General features: G+C 32.9%; 1 protein-coding gene across 1 annotated transcript; it reads right to left on the bottom strand.

Moving 5' to 3' along the window:
• Positions 1-3,685: 3,685 nt before the first annotated feature.
• Positions 3,686-16,994, bottom strand: LOC143065416 (uncharacterized). The gene is made up of 6 exons (XM_076238974.1): positions 16,227-16,994; positions 13,833-13,973; positions 8,505-8,558; positions 6,221-6,282; positions 5,542-5,773; positions 3,686-4,175 (listed from the first exon to the last, which is right to left on the bottom strand). The coding sequence occupies exons 1-6, from the start codon at positions 16,947-16,949 to the stop codon at positions 4,011-4,013; spliced, it is 1,377 nt and encodes a 458-aa protein (XP_076095089.1). The 5' UTR covers positions 16,950-16,994; the 3' UTR covers positions 3,686-4,010.
• Positions 16,995-17,226: the final 232 nt, after the last annotated feature.

The raw sequence follows: 17,226 nt of genomic DNA, 5'->3' as shown, positions 1-17,226 counted from the left end.
TTGTAAACAAACATGAAATATTCTAACATCATTCATCAATAAAATTAGACCTAAATGTCCGATAACCTGACAATATACAGAATCTCCAAAGCGAACAAAAATGTTATCTAGTAAAAATTCAAGTCGGATATAGTGTCGAAGCATTTTAAAATGTCCTGTACCAAGTCAGGAATATGGCCATTGTTATATTATAGTTCGTTTCTGTGTGTGTTACATTTTAACGTTGTGTTTCCGTTGTGTCGTTTGTTTTCTCTTATTTTTGAGTGTGAATTCACATTACTATAAGACGTGTCACGGTACTTATCTATCCCTAATTCATGTATTTGGTTTTGATGTGATATTTGTTATTCTCATAGGATTTTGTCTTATGCTTAGTCCGTTTTTGTGTGTGTTACATTTTAATGTTGTGTCGTTGTTCTCCTATATTTAATGCGTTTCCCTCAGTTTTAGTTTGTTACCCCGATCTTGTTTTTTGTCCATGGATTTATGAGTTTTGAACAGCGGTATACTACTGTTGCCTTTATTTGACATAGTTCTTTTGTTAAAGTCGATTTAACGTACAGAAAGTACATAAAGGGTAAAATGCACACTTCAGAGCTACTATAGCATTTCCAATTTATGTTGGAGGTGTGAAACTTAATGTATTAGGAGAAGATTTTATTTCAAAATATCGATGTCAATGGAATTTCGACTTGGGATCACTGGATATTAACATATTTACAGCTCCGCTTGAGCAAGAGAGTGTCGATGTGTAATCTAGTCGTATTATATTAATGGAAACCACAGACATTCATGCGAGACATGAAATAATTGTTAAAGCTGTAAGCTCATTAGAAAAATTTATGCTGAAGATAATTCAGAATTATTTATAATTTTGTGCCCTGATTGTAATTTCATTTCGAAGCATATATTTGCCATTGGAAGAGTTTTAGTGAATGCATCACGTTCGCATATAAATTCGAGGATCCTGAACCCTTGTGATACCGACATTATATTTTACAAAGGAACTCGCATGTTATTGATGTGTTTCCCTCGGTTTTAGTTTGTAACCCGGATTTGGTTTTGTTTTAATCGAATTATGACTTTCGAACAGCGGTATAGGTGGCACGGTAGTATTTCCCTGCCCATAAGGGATAATGATAGCCTTTTTAGAATTTTCACCACTTTCTAACACTGTAAAAAATTCTACATTCACAGTTAACTGAAGTACTTTCATTTTACTATTCAGAAATGAATATGAATTTGTATCATGACCGTTTACTTTTTTTGCTATTTTCAAAATCTAAGGCCACTAGTGTTTTTAGTACTTTTATCATGCAGTGAATACACAATTTAAAAAAAAATCTCAAAATTCATTTTCATCAGTTTTTAAAATTATTTCATATTTTTCTACACCTGATTCATCCCTCAGTTTGGGAAAGTGTGTTCAGTTGATACTGTATTTTTTGTCCAATCACACTGTTCAGATACATTGACTTAGGTAGGGTACACAAAAGAGCAACCTAAATTCTGGAATGCAAATACTGCCGTGCCACCTATACTGGATTGTTTGTTTCAGCTCTTGAAAATTGTAAGTAACCTTGAATTGATGGAGGAAGGGACTGTTTATCATGTTCAGGAAATGGACACGGATCCACAACGTATAACAGTATATGGTGGAAATGTATAGTGATAGAAGAGAAAACCTCGCTGAGAGTGAAAGCGAGAGCTTTAGGGCGATCCTGCTGAAGTATGGAGATACGTTATATGATTCGACAGGAGAGCCAGGTATGACAGTATGACAACAACTGGTATGCATAATATCAAATTGATAGAAGAAATTCAAGTAAAGGACCTCCAAGACAAACACCTCTTTTTAAACGTCAGGCTATATAGGATGAAATTAAGAAATTGGAGGATAAGAAACTTATTGAAAAGTCCAATAGCCCCTGTTCTACAAATATTAGTGCAAAAGAAATATCTTTCGTGGCGGCTGTGTGTTGATTTCAGGAAATTGAACGATAAGACGATCAAAGATTCCTATCCGATCCCTAGAATAGAGAATAATATAGACGCACTCAGTGGAGCCAAGTGGATGTCAGTTTTGGAACTGTGTATGGCTTATCAGGTGCATATGAATCCATACAAAAAAGGGACAAGGAAAAAACTCCATTTACTACGCTCAGAGATGGTATATATCAATATGTTACGATGCCATTTTGATTGTGCAACGCAGGAGCTAGGTGTCAAAGAATTATTGAGACAGCAATGCGAGGATTGCAGTGGCATGTTCTAGTTTTATACCTAGATGAAATAATAGTGTTTAGTGAAACATTTGATGAACATTTTGAGTAATTTGTAGAAAGTCTTACAGAGGTAATCAGATGCCGGATTAAAACTCAAGGCTGCAAAGTGTAGTTTTTTTTTAAACACGAGGTAAAGTATCTCGGACTTATTCCGTCAACAGAAGGGGTGCGGCAGGATCCTTCTAAGGTACGGGCAATATTCAAGGTTGAGTCCCCGCAAAATGTTTCCGAATTAAGATCTTTCATTCAATTGGTTTCTTATTACAGAAGATTTATCAAGGATTTTTCGAAAATTGTTAAGTGTCTTTTTTATTTAACGCAGTTAAAAGCTCCCTGTGAATGGACAAGCGATTGTGAACAAACTTCCGGTTACTTGCAAGCTGCCCTATACTTACATATCCAGAAATCGACGGAGAAGAGTTTATATTAGATACAGATGTGAGTCATTTTGGAATTGGAGCAGTTTTGTCTCAAGTTCGAGAAGGACATAAAGGTGTGATAGGAAACGCAAGCAGATCTTAAAATAAACATGAAAGGAATAGTTGTGTACCACGAAAATAACTTTTAGCAGTAGTTTATTTCATTAAATATTTTAGATTTTATTCGTTAGTGATATTGTTTTTCTGGGAAAAGAATTCCAAAGTCCTGGAAAGGGGGAATTGTAGCATAATTTTATCATTATACATCCGGTCGGAGCACCAGTAGTCCGCCAATGGATATGACCAGGACTTATATATAAAGTCGGGAAGACGGAACCTTAGAGGAGGAGAATTGGATTATTTTTATGACAGTTCAGTGCGCTTTGTTATAAGCAGAAACAATTTGTGAGTTTTTATTTCTTAAATAAGTGACATTCAATAGTGAAATGGATTCTAGACTCTAGTCGGGAATAAGTGCATAATTACCATTCAAACAGGCCCGTAGCCAGGAATTTCCAAGGGGGGGTTCGTTGGACTCATGAACTCGACTTTAACAGTCACAATTTGAACAAAACGTTGACTTTAACAGTGCTTATTTGATTTCAAGGGGGGGGGTTCGTCCGAACCCCCCGAACCCCCCCCCTGGCTACGGGTATGTCAAAATATTTGATGTATATTGTGATTTACCTGATTTGTGATGGAACATTTTAGCTAGTTAGTACCAAGTATTTTTTTGTTTGTACTCTGCTTTGCCCTTAAAGGTTCGCGTTACACTACATATAAATGACTTGTATGCACGCACATTTTGTCTCTTATAGGCAATTCATACTATCTAGACTAGTATGTTGTTGCATGCCTTTGTGTTTAGATGTCAAAGCATTCGGCTGTTGATGGTTAATGTGGTCTGCTGTACTGTTATATATTTTTAAAACCCCTATCATCCTTGTTGTGTATTGTTTACTCTTATTTATGTTAACTCAATTTGTTTTTTTGGACATTTTTATTTGAATTCAACCCAGATTATGGACAAATGAATAACACATTTATTTCTCCGTTGCATTAGAATGTGACATGTCAGTGTCTTGAAGTTTATTGAAATTCTTATTCCTAAAGTCGGTTTAACGTAAAAAAATAAATAGATGTTGAAGACAAATATAAAAACTATAGTATTCTTTGTAATTATTTGCAATCTAAGCACGGAAATATTTGTCAATCTGACAACAAAAAGATAACACCACAATGATTAAAGAAACTTGTACATGTATTGGGCCTGGTGATGATTGTAGTATTAATCATCTAATATTAGTCAGTCCTGATTCCTTAGTGGTGTGTATCCAACCTTGTCTATTCTCCTCAATCCATGTTTTCTCCAGCAAGAATATATCAATACAAAGAAACCGGATACTGCTATTATTAAACCAGCACAAACTCCTAAAATCATCGTCATTTCGGAAATGAAAGATCCATCATTCTAAAACGGAAAATATACAAAATATATAGTTAATTACTTAATTCAGTAGTGATATTACTTCTGATGTTGATTTCTTGGTGCATTATGAAGTTATATAAATATTATAATTCAAACCCTTGGTTTTCTATCTTGAATTGTTCCACATGTTGTCTTGCCGATACCCTTTATAGCTTATACAATATATGCGGTATAGGTTTGTCTCATTGTTAAAGGCCGCACAACATCTCCTTATTCTTATATTTGTAAACGACAATGTAGCCTCTGTAAATTTTTCAACAAGCTTCTGAACAATTTTTGTCATTCTTTTCCATATCTTATTTTGGTGCTTAGTTTTGCATTTTACAAGTTCTCTTGAATCAGTTTGTTTGTATTTTGTAAATTACCTTACACAAAGAGTGAATATCGTCATTTAAGGGCAATAACTCTTATAAGGAGTTCCCTGATGATTTTAAAAATAGGCAGGATGAGCTTATTTGTGGATATCAGTTTGCTGATCATGTATGCTTGTATAGTTTTTCTTTGTCCACAATAGTCTTATGCCCCCCAAAAAATAGTAAAAATCGCAATTTAGAGAAAATGCCAGGTGAGCTAGAATTCACAGACGTTTTTTTGAATGACGGACAAAAGATAAGACATATTATTTCTTATGCAGCAAAAATACTGCAATCTGATTGGTTGACTACCCCGGTGTAAATAACACCCCACCCTTGTTCACCCGGTGATAAATAAAATTTTGCCAAAATTTAAAAAAAAAAATGAAATTTTGCCAAAAAAAATAAAAAAAATAAAATTTTCCCTAAATAAAGAAAAAAAAATGAAATTTAGTAAAAAAAAATATAAGAAGAAAATGCTTAAAAAAATGAAAAAAATATTTTTTTTGTTTTCGTTTTTTATGTGAACAAAATGTTCTGAATTTTTCCAAAAAAAAGTATTTCACAATGTGCAGCAACATGGACATTGAAATAATATTACGCTGGAAATTTTTCATTACCATTTTTACAATTTTACGTCCTAGTTTCAAAATGAGTAAAGGAATTGTTGATAAGAAATAAATTCGTTATCTTGGTGTAATCAGGGGTGTACGGAATTTTACACCGTTGTTGAAAATTCATACACCCATTCGGCTGCGCCTCAGGGTGTAAGAATTTTCAACGACGGTGTAAAATTCTGTACACCCCTGATTACACCAAGATAACTAATAATATGTTTACTTACTGTGTTACTATTCACTCCATTACCAAACCCACTTAATGCATCATTAGCCATCCCCGGAATAATTGTTATTTTAGGCAAGGTAAGCTAGTGTGAATAGACGTTAATTTAAATGACGAACACACATACAGTCAAATGTGTAATATATACTTACTGTGTGACTGTCCTCTCCGTTACCAGACCCAGTTAATGCATCGTTAGCCATCCCAGGAATAACAGTTGTTTGTGTTGGTACAGTGGATGTCATTGGTTCATCTGTAGTCATATAAGTGGAAGTGGTTACCGTTGGTCCAAAGGTTGCATCTTCATCACATGTGTCTGCTGGTAAGTGGCAGTTTGCCTGGATTTTACTTACGTTTGGACTGAACCATTGCCATGGCGAGAAACTGAAATAGTTCAAAAATTTGAATATCAGTGGGATTTAATAACACAATCACAGTAATATTTTGTTCAAGAATTAAAGCAGAAAGAGCGATTACACTATAGAAAATTGTTCCAAAACACGCTAATGAGGGCAAGATAATTTCTCCCCATTTTACCCTTTTTAAACATTTACTAATGGTTGCATATTAACCATATCAGAAAAACACAATTTAAAAGTTAAGAGATTGAAGCCTTTGGTTATTCTCGCGTCTATGGAATGTTGTTTTAAGAACGGAACTAGATGCTTCTTTAATTTGTAGTTTTATAGGGTTGTATTATGTTGAACAATTTATACACCATAAAGCAAAGTAGAATATGTCTTTTCAACAATTTTGCATTCTAACTAAAACTACAAAGAAGCAATATCATCACTGTGTTTTTGAGTGATAGTGTAAACAATAATTACATACTTCAACAAAAGTTCATTATGACTAGGACATTTTGCCTCTACACAGAGTACGCTCTTAGTCATCTGAAAATATAAAAAAAGAATTTTTAATTTTTCAAGTCCACCATTGATTGCCCGAAAATATTAAATCTACTTCTTTCTCGTTCCTAATCATCTGTGCGTGGAGATTTGATTCTTTTAGTATGAATCTAAAGAATGCTCTCAATAACCAGTAAACTTTAATTTTAAAATATGCTGAAGGTCAAGCAAACATTGACATTTCATACTATTCCTATTGACATGTCATACCAATCTTATTGACATGTCATATCATTCCTATAGACATGCCATACCATTCATATTGACCTGTCATAATACCATTCATATTGACCTGTAATACCATTTCTGTTTACCTGTCATACCATTCCTATTGACATGTCATACCATTCATATTGACATGTCATAACATTACTATTGTCATGTCATACCATTCCTATTGACCTGTCATATCATTCCTATTAACTATCAAACAATTCTTATTGATATGTCATTCCATTTCTTTTGATATGTAATACCATTTCTATTGATATGTCATACCATTCCTATTGATATGGCATACCATTCCTATTGACATGTCATACCATTACTATTGACATTTCATACCAATCATATTGACATGTCATAGCATTCCAATTGACATGTCATAACATTTATATTGACATATCATACTATTCCTATTGACCTGTCATCCCATTCCTATTGACCTGTCATACCAATCATATTGACATGTCATACCATCCTATTGACATGTCATACTATTTCTATTGATATTTCATAGCATTATTATTGACATGCTATACCATTTCTTTTGATATGTCATAAAATTGAGAATGGGAATGGGGAATGTGTCAAAGAGACAACAACCCGACATGTCATATCACGCATATTGCCATGTCATACCATATTTGTTGATATGTCATACCCTTTTTTTTACATGTCATATAATTCATAATGGCATGTCATACCATTCCTATTGACATGTCATACCAATCTTATTGACATGTCATATCATTCCTATAGACATGCCATACCATTCCTATTGACCTGTCATACCATTCTTATTGATATGGCATACCATTCCTATTGACCTGTCATACCATTCATATTGACCTGTAATACCATTTCTATTTACCTGTCATACCATTCCTATTGACATGTCATACCATTCATATTGACATTTCATAACATTACTATTGTCATGTCATACCATTCCTATTGACCTGTCATACCATTCCTATTGACCTGTCATACCACTCATATTGACATGTCATACTATTTCTATTGATATTTCATAGCATTATTATTGACATGCTATACCATTTCTTTTGATATGTCATAAAATTGAGAATGGGAATGGGGAATGTGTCAAAGGGACAACAACCCGACATGTCATATCACACCTATTGCCATGTCATACCATATTTATTGATATGTCATACCCTTTTTTTTACATGTCATATAATTCATAATGGCATGTCATACCATTCCTATTGACATGTCATACCATTCCATATTGACATGTCATACCATTCCATATTGACATGTCATACTATTTCTATTGTTATATCTTATCACTTCTTTTGACATGTCATACCATTCTTATTAACATGTTATAGCACTCCTTTTGACATGAATTGACATTGGGTTTGATTAAACTTTTAAAGTATCATCACAACACATAGTATGCTACTAGTTGTATTAACATAATTCATGTGTTGATTTTATTGATCAGATTTAACTAACATACTTTGAAACATGTGTCATAGTTGTCACAAGTTGAAGAAGTGTAAGATATGTAACCTGGTGTAATTGTTGTTCAAATTAAAAAAGTGTGCGATTGACAGAATGTCATATAACTCTACTCTGATATATTTTATTTTAACCGACCAGCCTTTGCTATTACTCTACAGTAAAGAATCGACCATGCCTTTTCTCTTACTGTAAAGTTGCGCGGTTTGTTTTTTTTTTGCAAAAGCGTTGTAAAGCAGAAAATACTGTTGTCTTAGTCTTTGGTATGACCTAGCTTGGAGATGCACTGTTCAGAGACCACCGAGTCGTCCTAGCACTAATGCATTATGCTTACTCATGCTCAAAGATTCAACTTAGCTGAAGTAGCATCTAAACGTAACTGCTAAGAGTTTTCTTTTATGTACAATTGTTTTTGTAAAGTTATGATTGTCTTATGCTATATGCTATTGAAATACAAATGAAATGAAGTTCTCATATATGTTGTATTTTGAACTTACCAAAACTTCTGGACTTTGGCAGGCGGCATCCTCAAACACACCTTCTTGTAATTTCTGAAAATCAATATACTTTGTAAGAGTTTTTAAGATTTCATATAACTTTATTTCTACATGTTAGGAGGATTCTCACTCATAAATCAATATACTTTATAAGAGTTTTTAAGATTTCATATAACTTTATTTCTACATGTTAGGAGGATTCTCACTCATAAATCAATATACTTTATAAGAGTTTTTAAGATTTCATATAACTTTATTTCTACATGTTAGGAGGATTCTCACTCATAAATCAATCAATAAAATGAATTTGAAGTCGGTTGGAATGTGTCTTTTGCAGCTAAAAGCTAAGTTGAAATCAAATATAGTGCATTTTCTTGCCGGTGAGACAATTATTTTGTGTCTTATATTTTGGATATGCAAGTTTGGATTAATCGTTAATATAGAAATAAGGAGATTTGGTTTGACAGCAAGATGAGACAACTATCCACAGAGACCGAATGACGTCACGGGAATTTTAGCAACTAAAGGTACACATAACAAAAAAAAACACAGCTTCAGAAGACTATATATAAAAAAATGTGGACCAATTAAAAAATTAAAAACACCCTGATTTATAACGTAAAACAAATATGATAATAAACAAACAACGACAACCACTACATGAATTACAGACTTCTGAATTGTGAACATATAAAAGTGGTGTGGTTAAACATGTTCGTGAATGCTCAACTAGCCTTTATAACCTGTGAAAGGAGTGTAACAGAACCAATTTATATTAATAACTTGATTTTGGAAACAGTAACAGAACAAGTGTTTTATCAAGAAATAGGATGTTAGCTTATAATCCAGGTTTAGGTTCAAAGCAGACTGTAAATATATTTTGTTGATTGTTCACTGATTTGAAATGGGTAGAAAGTTGAAGTGTCTAACTACTACCCCAAAGAAACGATCATTACAAGATGGTGCTCAGCTGGCTACTACACTTTGTTCACTGTTCTGAGAGTTGCGTAATACAAGAGGATTCCAGATAATCAATGACAAATCTCCTATATAATACCCAGATCAAACTAGTTCGTATCGGCCATATAAAAAGAAGTCTTCTTTATTCATAATGAAATGTATATCCAGCTGTGACACGAAACAAGAGAAAGGAATCTATACATGATGGATTATGAAGGTTATCATACTTATCGGGTTTAGTCAACTTTTAAACCTAAAAAAGTCATGTAGTTTAGGCTTTTGTATACATTGTAGATATATATGGACAGCCATATAGAATGAACATATTATATGCTTTTAAACATTTTATAAACAATTTTCTTCTTGCAATTGTATGATGTGCCTGGGCGTTTTTCAATAAAAATAAGATTTCTTGTCCCAGCCACTTTAAAAAAAATGTGTTTGATCTTTACAAGTATTTTTTGTGCAGTCAGTACATTTATTTAGATTTAACATTTTTAAGCAAAGAAACATACTATTTTTTAGAGAGATTAATAACGGCCTAGCCAAGATCAGATGTGCATTTTGTGTTTCACATGAAGTCAAAAATGAGTATCACCTCAGGGAAAAACTCTTTTGATATTTTTGTTCAAAAAGAGTTTAAATTATGAAAAATTGCTATCGTTAGGCTAACACTGGAAGCATTTATATAATTACATGCAGTTTTTGGAAGAAATATTTAATATTTTTATTAAATAAATGGTGTTTAAAAACTGTATAATATTCTTTAATGGTTGGCTTCAAGACATGGTCACCAGTGTCAGAATTTTGGTCAATGACAAAGACAACAAAATATGTTTAGAATTATTGAATATCTAACATTTTAATTGAAAAAAAAATGACAAGAACATGTTTAACTCGCAGTTATTTCAAACAACAGTAGCTTTCTTTGATCATTAATCTTATCTGATAAAACTGTATCTAAAATTATCTATAAATAACAAAACTTCCAAAAAAAACCTTTCTTTTGGTGTATAGAACATTAAAATAACTTGATGCATATTCTTACAATAAACAATCAAACTTAGCAATACAATTTATATATTTTGTCTACGGACAAGACATTGTATTCAATTTAATGAAATGCATTATTAAAACCTAATTTTGATATAGCTGAAAGTGTTCTCTTGAAAAAAAAACCATACATTTTATCAGGTTTATCTATCAAATGATGCTTAACTTCCAGGAAAATGGAAACAAATACATTTTGATAATGTCTATGGACAAGACATTTTATTGATATTCAATTAAATGCTTTCAAAGATGATTGTTAAAGTTAAGATTAAAAGTTACTATTTAAATTTTAAGCTGTGTTTTTTAAATTTTTGAAAATATAAAAATGTACCCATAATTCTTTACATATCTCAATAATTTATTGATTTAGCCAAACTGAAGACACATTCTTTTAACTGAAATCTATATATCTGATTGTTTAAAACAATCAAACTATTATTAAAACTCAATTTTGACATAGTTGAATGTATTCTCTTAAAAGAATAACATACATTTTACCTATCAAATTAGGCTGAAATCAAGGAAATTGGATACAAATATATTGTGGTAATGTCTACGGACAAGACAATTTCAGTTAAAAAAAAATCTGTTAGAATTAATTGTGACTATATTCATGTTGAAAATACTGAGTTTTAATTTGAATAGATAACTTTCATCACCTATAAATAAGATTTAAGTTCCATAGTAGACAAATAATTGAATTTAATACTTGTTATGTATAAGTGTCTTGTCCGTAGACACCTCTTCATCTGCTGTTAATACTGAAATGCAAAAGATAAAGTTAGAAAGAGAGAAATACTTTTTCTTCATTTGATTTAGTTAATCTTTTAAGGTATGCATCAACTGGAATAAACAATATTGAAGTAAAATAAGGTATGCTTTTTATGACTGATAATCTGACACTTTTTAAAATCCACTCCCGTAAAGTAATTTTACAAAATTGAGAACACTTAAATTACCATTTATTTATTAAAAATAAGATATTTCTAAGTTTAAACAACACATAGGACTAATTAAGACCCATAAAGCTAAGCAATATTGATAAAAAGACATGTCTACGGACAAGACATGTGTCTACGGACAAGACATTCTGACATATTTTTGAATTTTTTCCTCTATTAATAGATGGTAGAAAAAAATGTTAGTAGTGTTTTCATATCTACAAAAGAACAGGAACTTAGCAATGCAACATAAATGTAATTATGCTTCCAGTTTACTAGGGAATGCATGTCTACGGACAAGACATTTTTTCACTTTATTTGTATATCCAACTTTGATGGCATATATCTCCAGCTAGGGTACTGCAATTTTGATAAATGAGGTAGTTTCTGATAATGTATATTAAAAGTGATGTGTTTGTAACGGCATTTAAATTTATGGCCAAAAAAATTTAGCACGTCATATGGGCCAGAGTGATACCGTATTTTTTCTTATGTCCAGATAGAACGGGTCAAATCTCCTTCATTATCTGGTTTTAAAATTATGGGGGAAAAAATCAGTATACGGCTTAGCATGTGCTTTGATGAAAGGAATCATTTTTTGTTACTATTGCAATTTAGAGATTGTGGAAGAAAAATGAAATATGTGAATATGTCCACTACGAAACAAATTTGGGAAAATAACGTTTCGTAGTGGACACTACCACTACATGCAGTCGTTTTTTTACTTTTTTTTCAATTCTATTCGTGCAAAACAAATAACAAGGGTTAGTTTCATGTAACTTTCAATATATTTTTGATCAATATACAATAGGGTTGATGTAAACTACGAAACTTGTTTGTCCACTATGGAACGGTTTTTGTCAACTACGAAAATCATCAAAATGTCCTCTACGAAACATGAGTTGTGCCTTCATATGTGGGTACTGTCTATTTTTCATCGATAAAAAAAATGAATCTCCAATTCAGAAAAAATGAGATATTTCCAGTATATAAAATAAAATAAACTAGAATGTCAAAAGAAGACATTACAAATACCATGAGATGTGCTTTTAGAAGCAGATGTCCACTACGAAACAGCATTTAAATTATAAAAAAAATAGTTTTGAAGAGTATTTAATTATCACAGGTATCAGGATTTTAATTTAATACGCCAGACGCGAGTTCGTCTACATAAGACGCATCAGTGATGCTCAGATCAAAATAGTTATAAAGCCAAACAGATACAAAATTGAAGACCATAGATGACCCAAAATTCAAAAAAGTTGTACCAAATACGTTGTGTTATAATTGAAGTTAAAATAAAATTTTAGACAAGTTGTTTTTTTTCTATTTGTTTAGGTCTGAAAATCGCACTTTTATTGAAAAACGCCCTGTAAGAAAAAAAAATATGAATTGGTTGACATCATGTAAAAACTGCTATTGTAAAATCGTATGTAAAAGGACAAAAAAAAAAAACATAAACTAAGTAAAAAAAAAGATCGAATATGACAAAATATTTGATAAAAAAAGGAAAACACAAAACGTTGTAGAGGTCAATTCCCAAGCACCTGTAAAACGTTGTAGTGTTTTATATTGTTTTTGGTCAACTTAATTCTTAATTGCCATCTTAAATTCGCAAGTGATCATACTGAATTAAGTATCCTCGTCAAATCAACCTGTTTATTGTCAATATAAAATGATATTAAACGGCTTTAACAATAATGATAATACTGATGTTATATATGACCATCAAAAGTAAAAAAAGTTAATACCGAAATCCCAACGAAAATCCAGACGAGAAAGTCCTGTATCAAATGGCAAAATCAAAAACTCAACACATCAAACGAATAGAAAACAACTGTGTCATGTTCCTGACTTGGCATAGAATACCTTAGCCGTATTTGGCACACCATTTTGGAATTTTTTGTCTTCAATGCTCTTCAACTTTATATTTGTTTGGCTTTTTAACAATTTTGATCTGAGCGTCACTGGTGAGTCTTATGCAGACGAAACGCGCGTCTGGCGTATCAAATTATAGCCTGGTACCTTTGATAACTATTCGTACATGCATTTCCTTATGAGGAAAATGTTGGATTAAACTTGTTTTTATAGCTAGCTAAACCTCTCACTTGTACATTATATTGACAACAATGTGTGATCAAAACAAAGAGTCATACTGTAGTAGGTAAAGTGTTAAAAATAGGGGTATAGAAGTCAACGTTGTGTTATAATTAATTACTATTAAAAAAAACCACCAAAATATGTTAATAAAAAAAATGACATATAGACAAAGTACATAAGCAAAAATGAATGACAATAAAACAAAATATGACCACAGCACAAAAACTCATTTGCGGAATGCAAAACTACAAGTAATATTTATAAAAGTGTTTACCTTATTATTATTGTCCCTAAGGAATTCCACCACAGTCACGTGAAATGCTGCCAATAAATGACCATAACAGGTCAAGTCCAGCTGATGGTCATTTCTCATATCACAAAGCATGTTTATAGCCTCAACAGTAAAGTTCATTCTCTAAAACAAGATAAAAACAAAAATGCCAGTCTGGAGAACTTGATTTATTTATTGTTTGTAATTTATTTTGAACTACAACTATAGATGTGTTCTTATATAGTTGCTTTGTGTCTATTGCTCTCGTTTCACATGTGTTTTTGCCATTACGTACCTATCTATTTATTTTGAAAATTTGCAGCTGAATTTTACATATTGTTAAATGTTGTTCTGTCACACCACTATCCCAAGTATAAGGAGGGTTGAGCGCTCGCAAACATGTTTGACAATACACCTTTTCCCATGACAGGAGTCATATTTGTTTTTCGTTAATTGTATTGTTATAATTATAGGTCGTTAGTTTTTGTTTGAATTGTTTCGCATTTCTAATGTTGAGGATTTTTGTAGCTTATAACTAGTATAGTGACTATACGGTATTTGCTTTTCTCATCGTTGAAGATCGTACCATTATTTGCTCAGAACTCTGGTGGATCGTTGTCTCATTTGCGATTTTACCACATTTCTTATTTAAAATATCTCAAGTATTGGATTCAGTCTAGCATCATGCATTATTTCAATGGGTAAATTCATGCTAGCAGACGACGGACAAAAGTGACATAATAAGGACAAAAAGCCCAGACTTATCATTTTCGTCTGGACATTCCAAAAGCAGTGGTTTAATTGCCGATGAAACAATTATGCACGAAAGACCAAAAGACAGGAATGTGAACAATGGCAGATTATCGTACGGCCTTCTTCTTTGTGCAAAACACCATGTAGTAACCTGTAGAAGGCCTTGGGTCGACAAAAGGTGAACCATTTAAAACTAGAAAAAGATGATTTGGTGATCAACAATACACCAGTTAATTATCAGCCAGATACAAAAGAAATATAAAAATCTCGGGTAGGGATATTAACACTTTAGTTAACGTTACTTGAACAATATATATAGGCAAACAGCAACCGACGGCAACCACACGTTTCAGTTTACATGATCCTGGCTTGAGACATGCACGCGAAAAGATCTGATTGAAACATGCTTGTTGGTACCCAGCCACGTCCACTCTGTATTTTTGTTATAGTCGGTCTCATATCTTGACTTACATCTAGAAATTGACAATGAGGGTCGGTTGAAAACAAAACTTTACGACAAAAGAGATGATTTCAGCTTTCCAATTGTGAACTTTCCATTTCTAAGGACCAATATTCCAGCAGCACCTGCATACGGGGTATATATCTCCCAATTTATGCGATATTCCCGTGCTTGCATTTCCTATCATGATATTCTTGATAGAGGGTTGCTGCTCACAAGGAAGCTATTAAACCAAATGAGTTCCAAATGGTGAAGTTGAAATTATCCCTTCGTAAATTTTACGGACGCCATCACGAGTTGGTTGACCGTTATGGAATAACCGCTTCACAAATGATATCGGTTATATTCCTTACGTCGTAACTACAATCCCCTTCCCTTTCGTTAATGTGACCTACCGAATTAGACTATTTACCAGCTTTGTTATCACATAAGCAACTGTGAGGGTGCCACATGTGGAGCAGGATCTGCTTACCCTTCCGGAGCACCTGAGATCACCCCTAGTTTTTGGTGGGGTTCTTGTTGTTTATTCTTTATTTTCTATGTTGTGTCATGTGTACTATTGTTTGTTTGTCTTTTTCATTTTTAGCCATGGCGTTGTCAGTTTATTTTCGATATATGAGTTTGACTGTCCCTTTGGTATCTTTCGTCCCTCTTTTAAGCTTTATAACTGATTTTTATAGTTCGTTCTTATGTTGTATTGTGACACCACTATACCAGGTTAGGGGAGGGTTAGGATCCCTCTAACATGTTTTATAGCTGACTATGCGGTATGGGCTTTGCTCATTGTTGAAGGCCGTTAGGTGACCTATAGATGTTAGTGTCTGTGTCATTTGGTCTCTTGTAGAGAATTGTTATCATTGGCAGTCATACCACATCATTTTTTTTATATTGTGAGCGACCAACAGTCCCGATTTAAAGGGAAACCGTTGTAAAACAACACAACACACAAGAACCAAATGTAAATATCAATTGGAAACGGTTAAACTTATCAGATCGGTAGTCAGCTGACAAAAAGTACCAAAAACATCACTGTTGAACGCAGTACGATGACCCATATATAGTTATTAATTTCTGTGTCATTTTGGTCTCTTGTGGACAGTTGTCTCATTGGCAATTTTAACACATCTAATCTTCTTTTTTTATACTTGTATTCTACGTGACTGATTCTACGTTTTAGTTCTTACCTCTTGAATAGGGCATCCGGTGACATTGTTCAGAAAGGTGTCAAAACAGGACAAGGAATGTGATTGACAAATCTGAGAGAAGATTTCAGAATCTTTGACCATAGCAGCCTTCTCCATCATTAATCCATTCCAATAGGAAAACTCGTCGTATAAACACCAATGTCCAGTAGCACAATTCAGAAGCAATGCTTCAATGACGTCGTTAGAGAACATTATTCCATAAACATCCCAAATGTTCAAGTCGACAAGAAGTGAAGACAGCCCAGTGCCACACAACTCTGTTAATGTAAACTCCGCACCGCACCGTGCTTCCATTAAACCAGACGTCGTTGATGAAGGGCGAGACAATGTCGGTGATCGAGTCACGTTTCCATCGCTGGTAACATTTGTAGATGGTAGCTGTACATTACTAGTGTTTGTTACTCCTAACTGAGAAGATGTGGTGACTTTCGTGCTTGTTTGTGTTGGTGTTCCTTTGCTTGTTCCCGCCGTATTGGTTGAGAATTTGTTGGTGAACCAACTGAAAGTAGATGGTAAAGTCGTGCTATTAACAGTCATATTTTTTGAATCTCCAAGAATACTGTCCAACATTTGGGCAAATAATTGTCCTACACTCAAATGTTCTTCATCTCTTTTTGACTGTTTTAACTGAAATGCTGAACTAACAGTCAAACTCGAATATAAGCCCAGTAAAACAAACACACTGAAAATATTAAGATTCATTATTTCACCAGCGACCAACACTTCATTCAGTGAAAAAACAGTCTTGTGTAAGGTGATACAGAAATAGATCTTAAGAAATCATTTTATGGAGATGTCCTTCTCTCGTGCACTTTGTATGTTATCAGAAGTATGTGTCACCTCCTTTATAATTAATAAATGTAAACATACAATTCATTTTAATTCAATTTGATTGAGGCACCAGTGCATCTAAAAAATGAAGAGTAATTTTGTACAACATCTAAAAATCTACATTTCAAATCAAAGGGTTGAATAAAAT

The sequence above is a fragment of the Mytilus galloprovincialis genome, chromosome 2 (assembly GCF_965363235.1).
Source record: "Mytilus galloprovincialis chromosome 2, xbMytGall1.hap1.1, whole genome shotgun sequence".
Taxonomy (NCBI): domain Eukaryota; kingdom Metazoa; phylum Mollusca; class Bivalvia; order Mytilida; family Mytilidae; genus Mytilus; species Mytilus galloprovincialis.
Note: the sequence above shows the minus strand (reverse complement) of the source record. Positions and strands in the feature narration are given on the sequence as shown.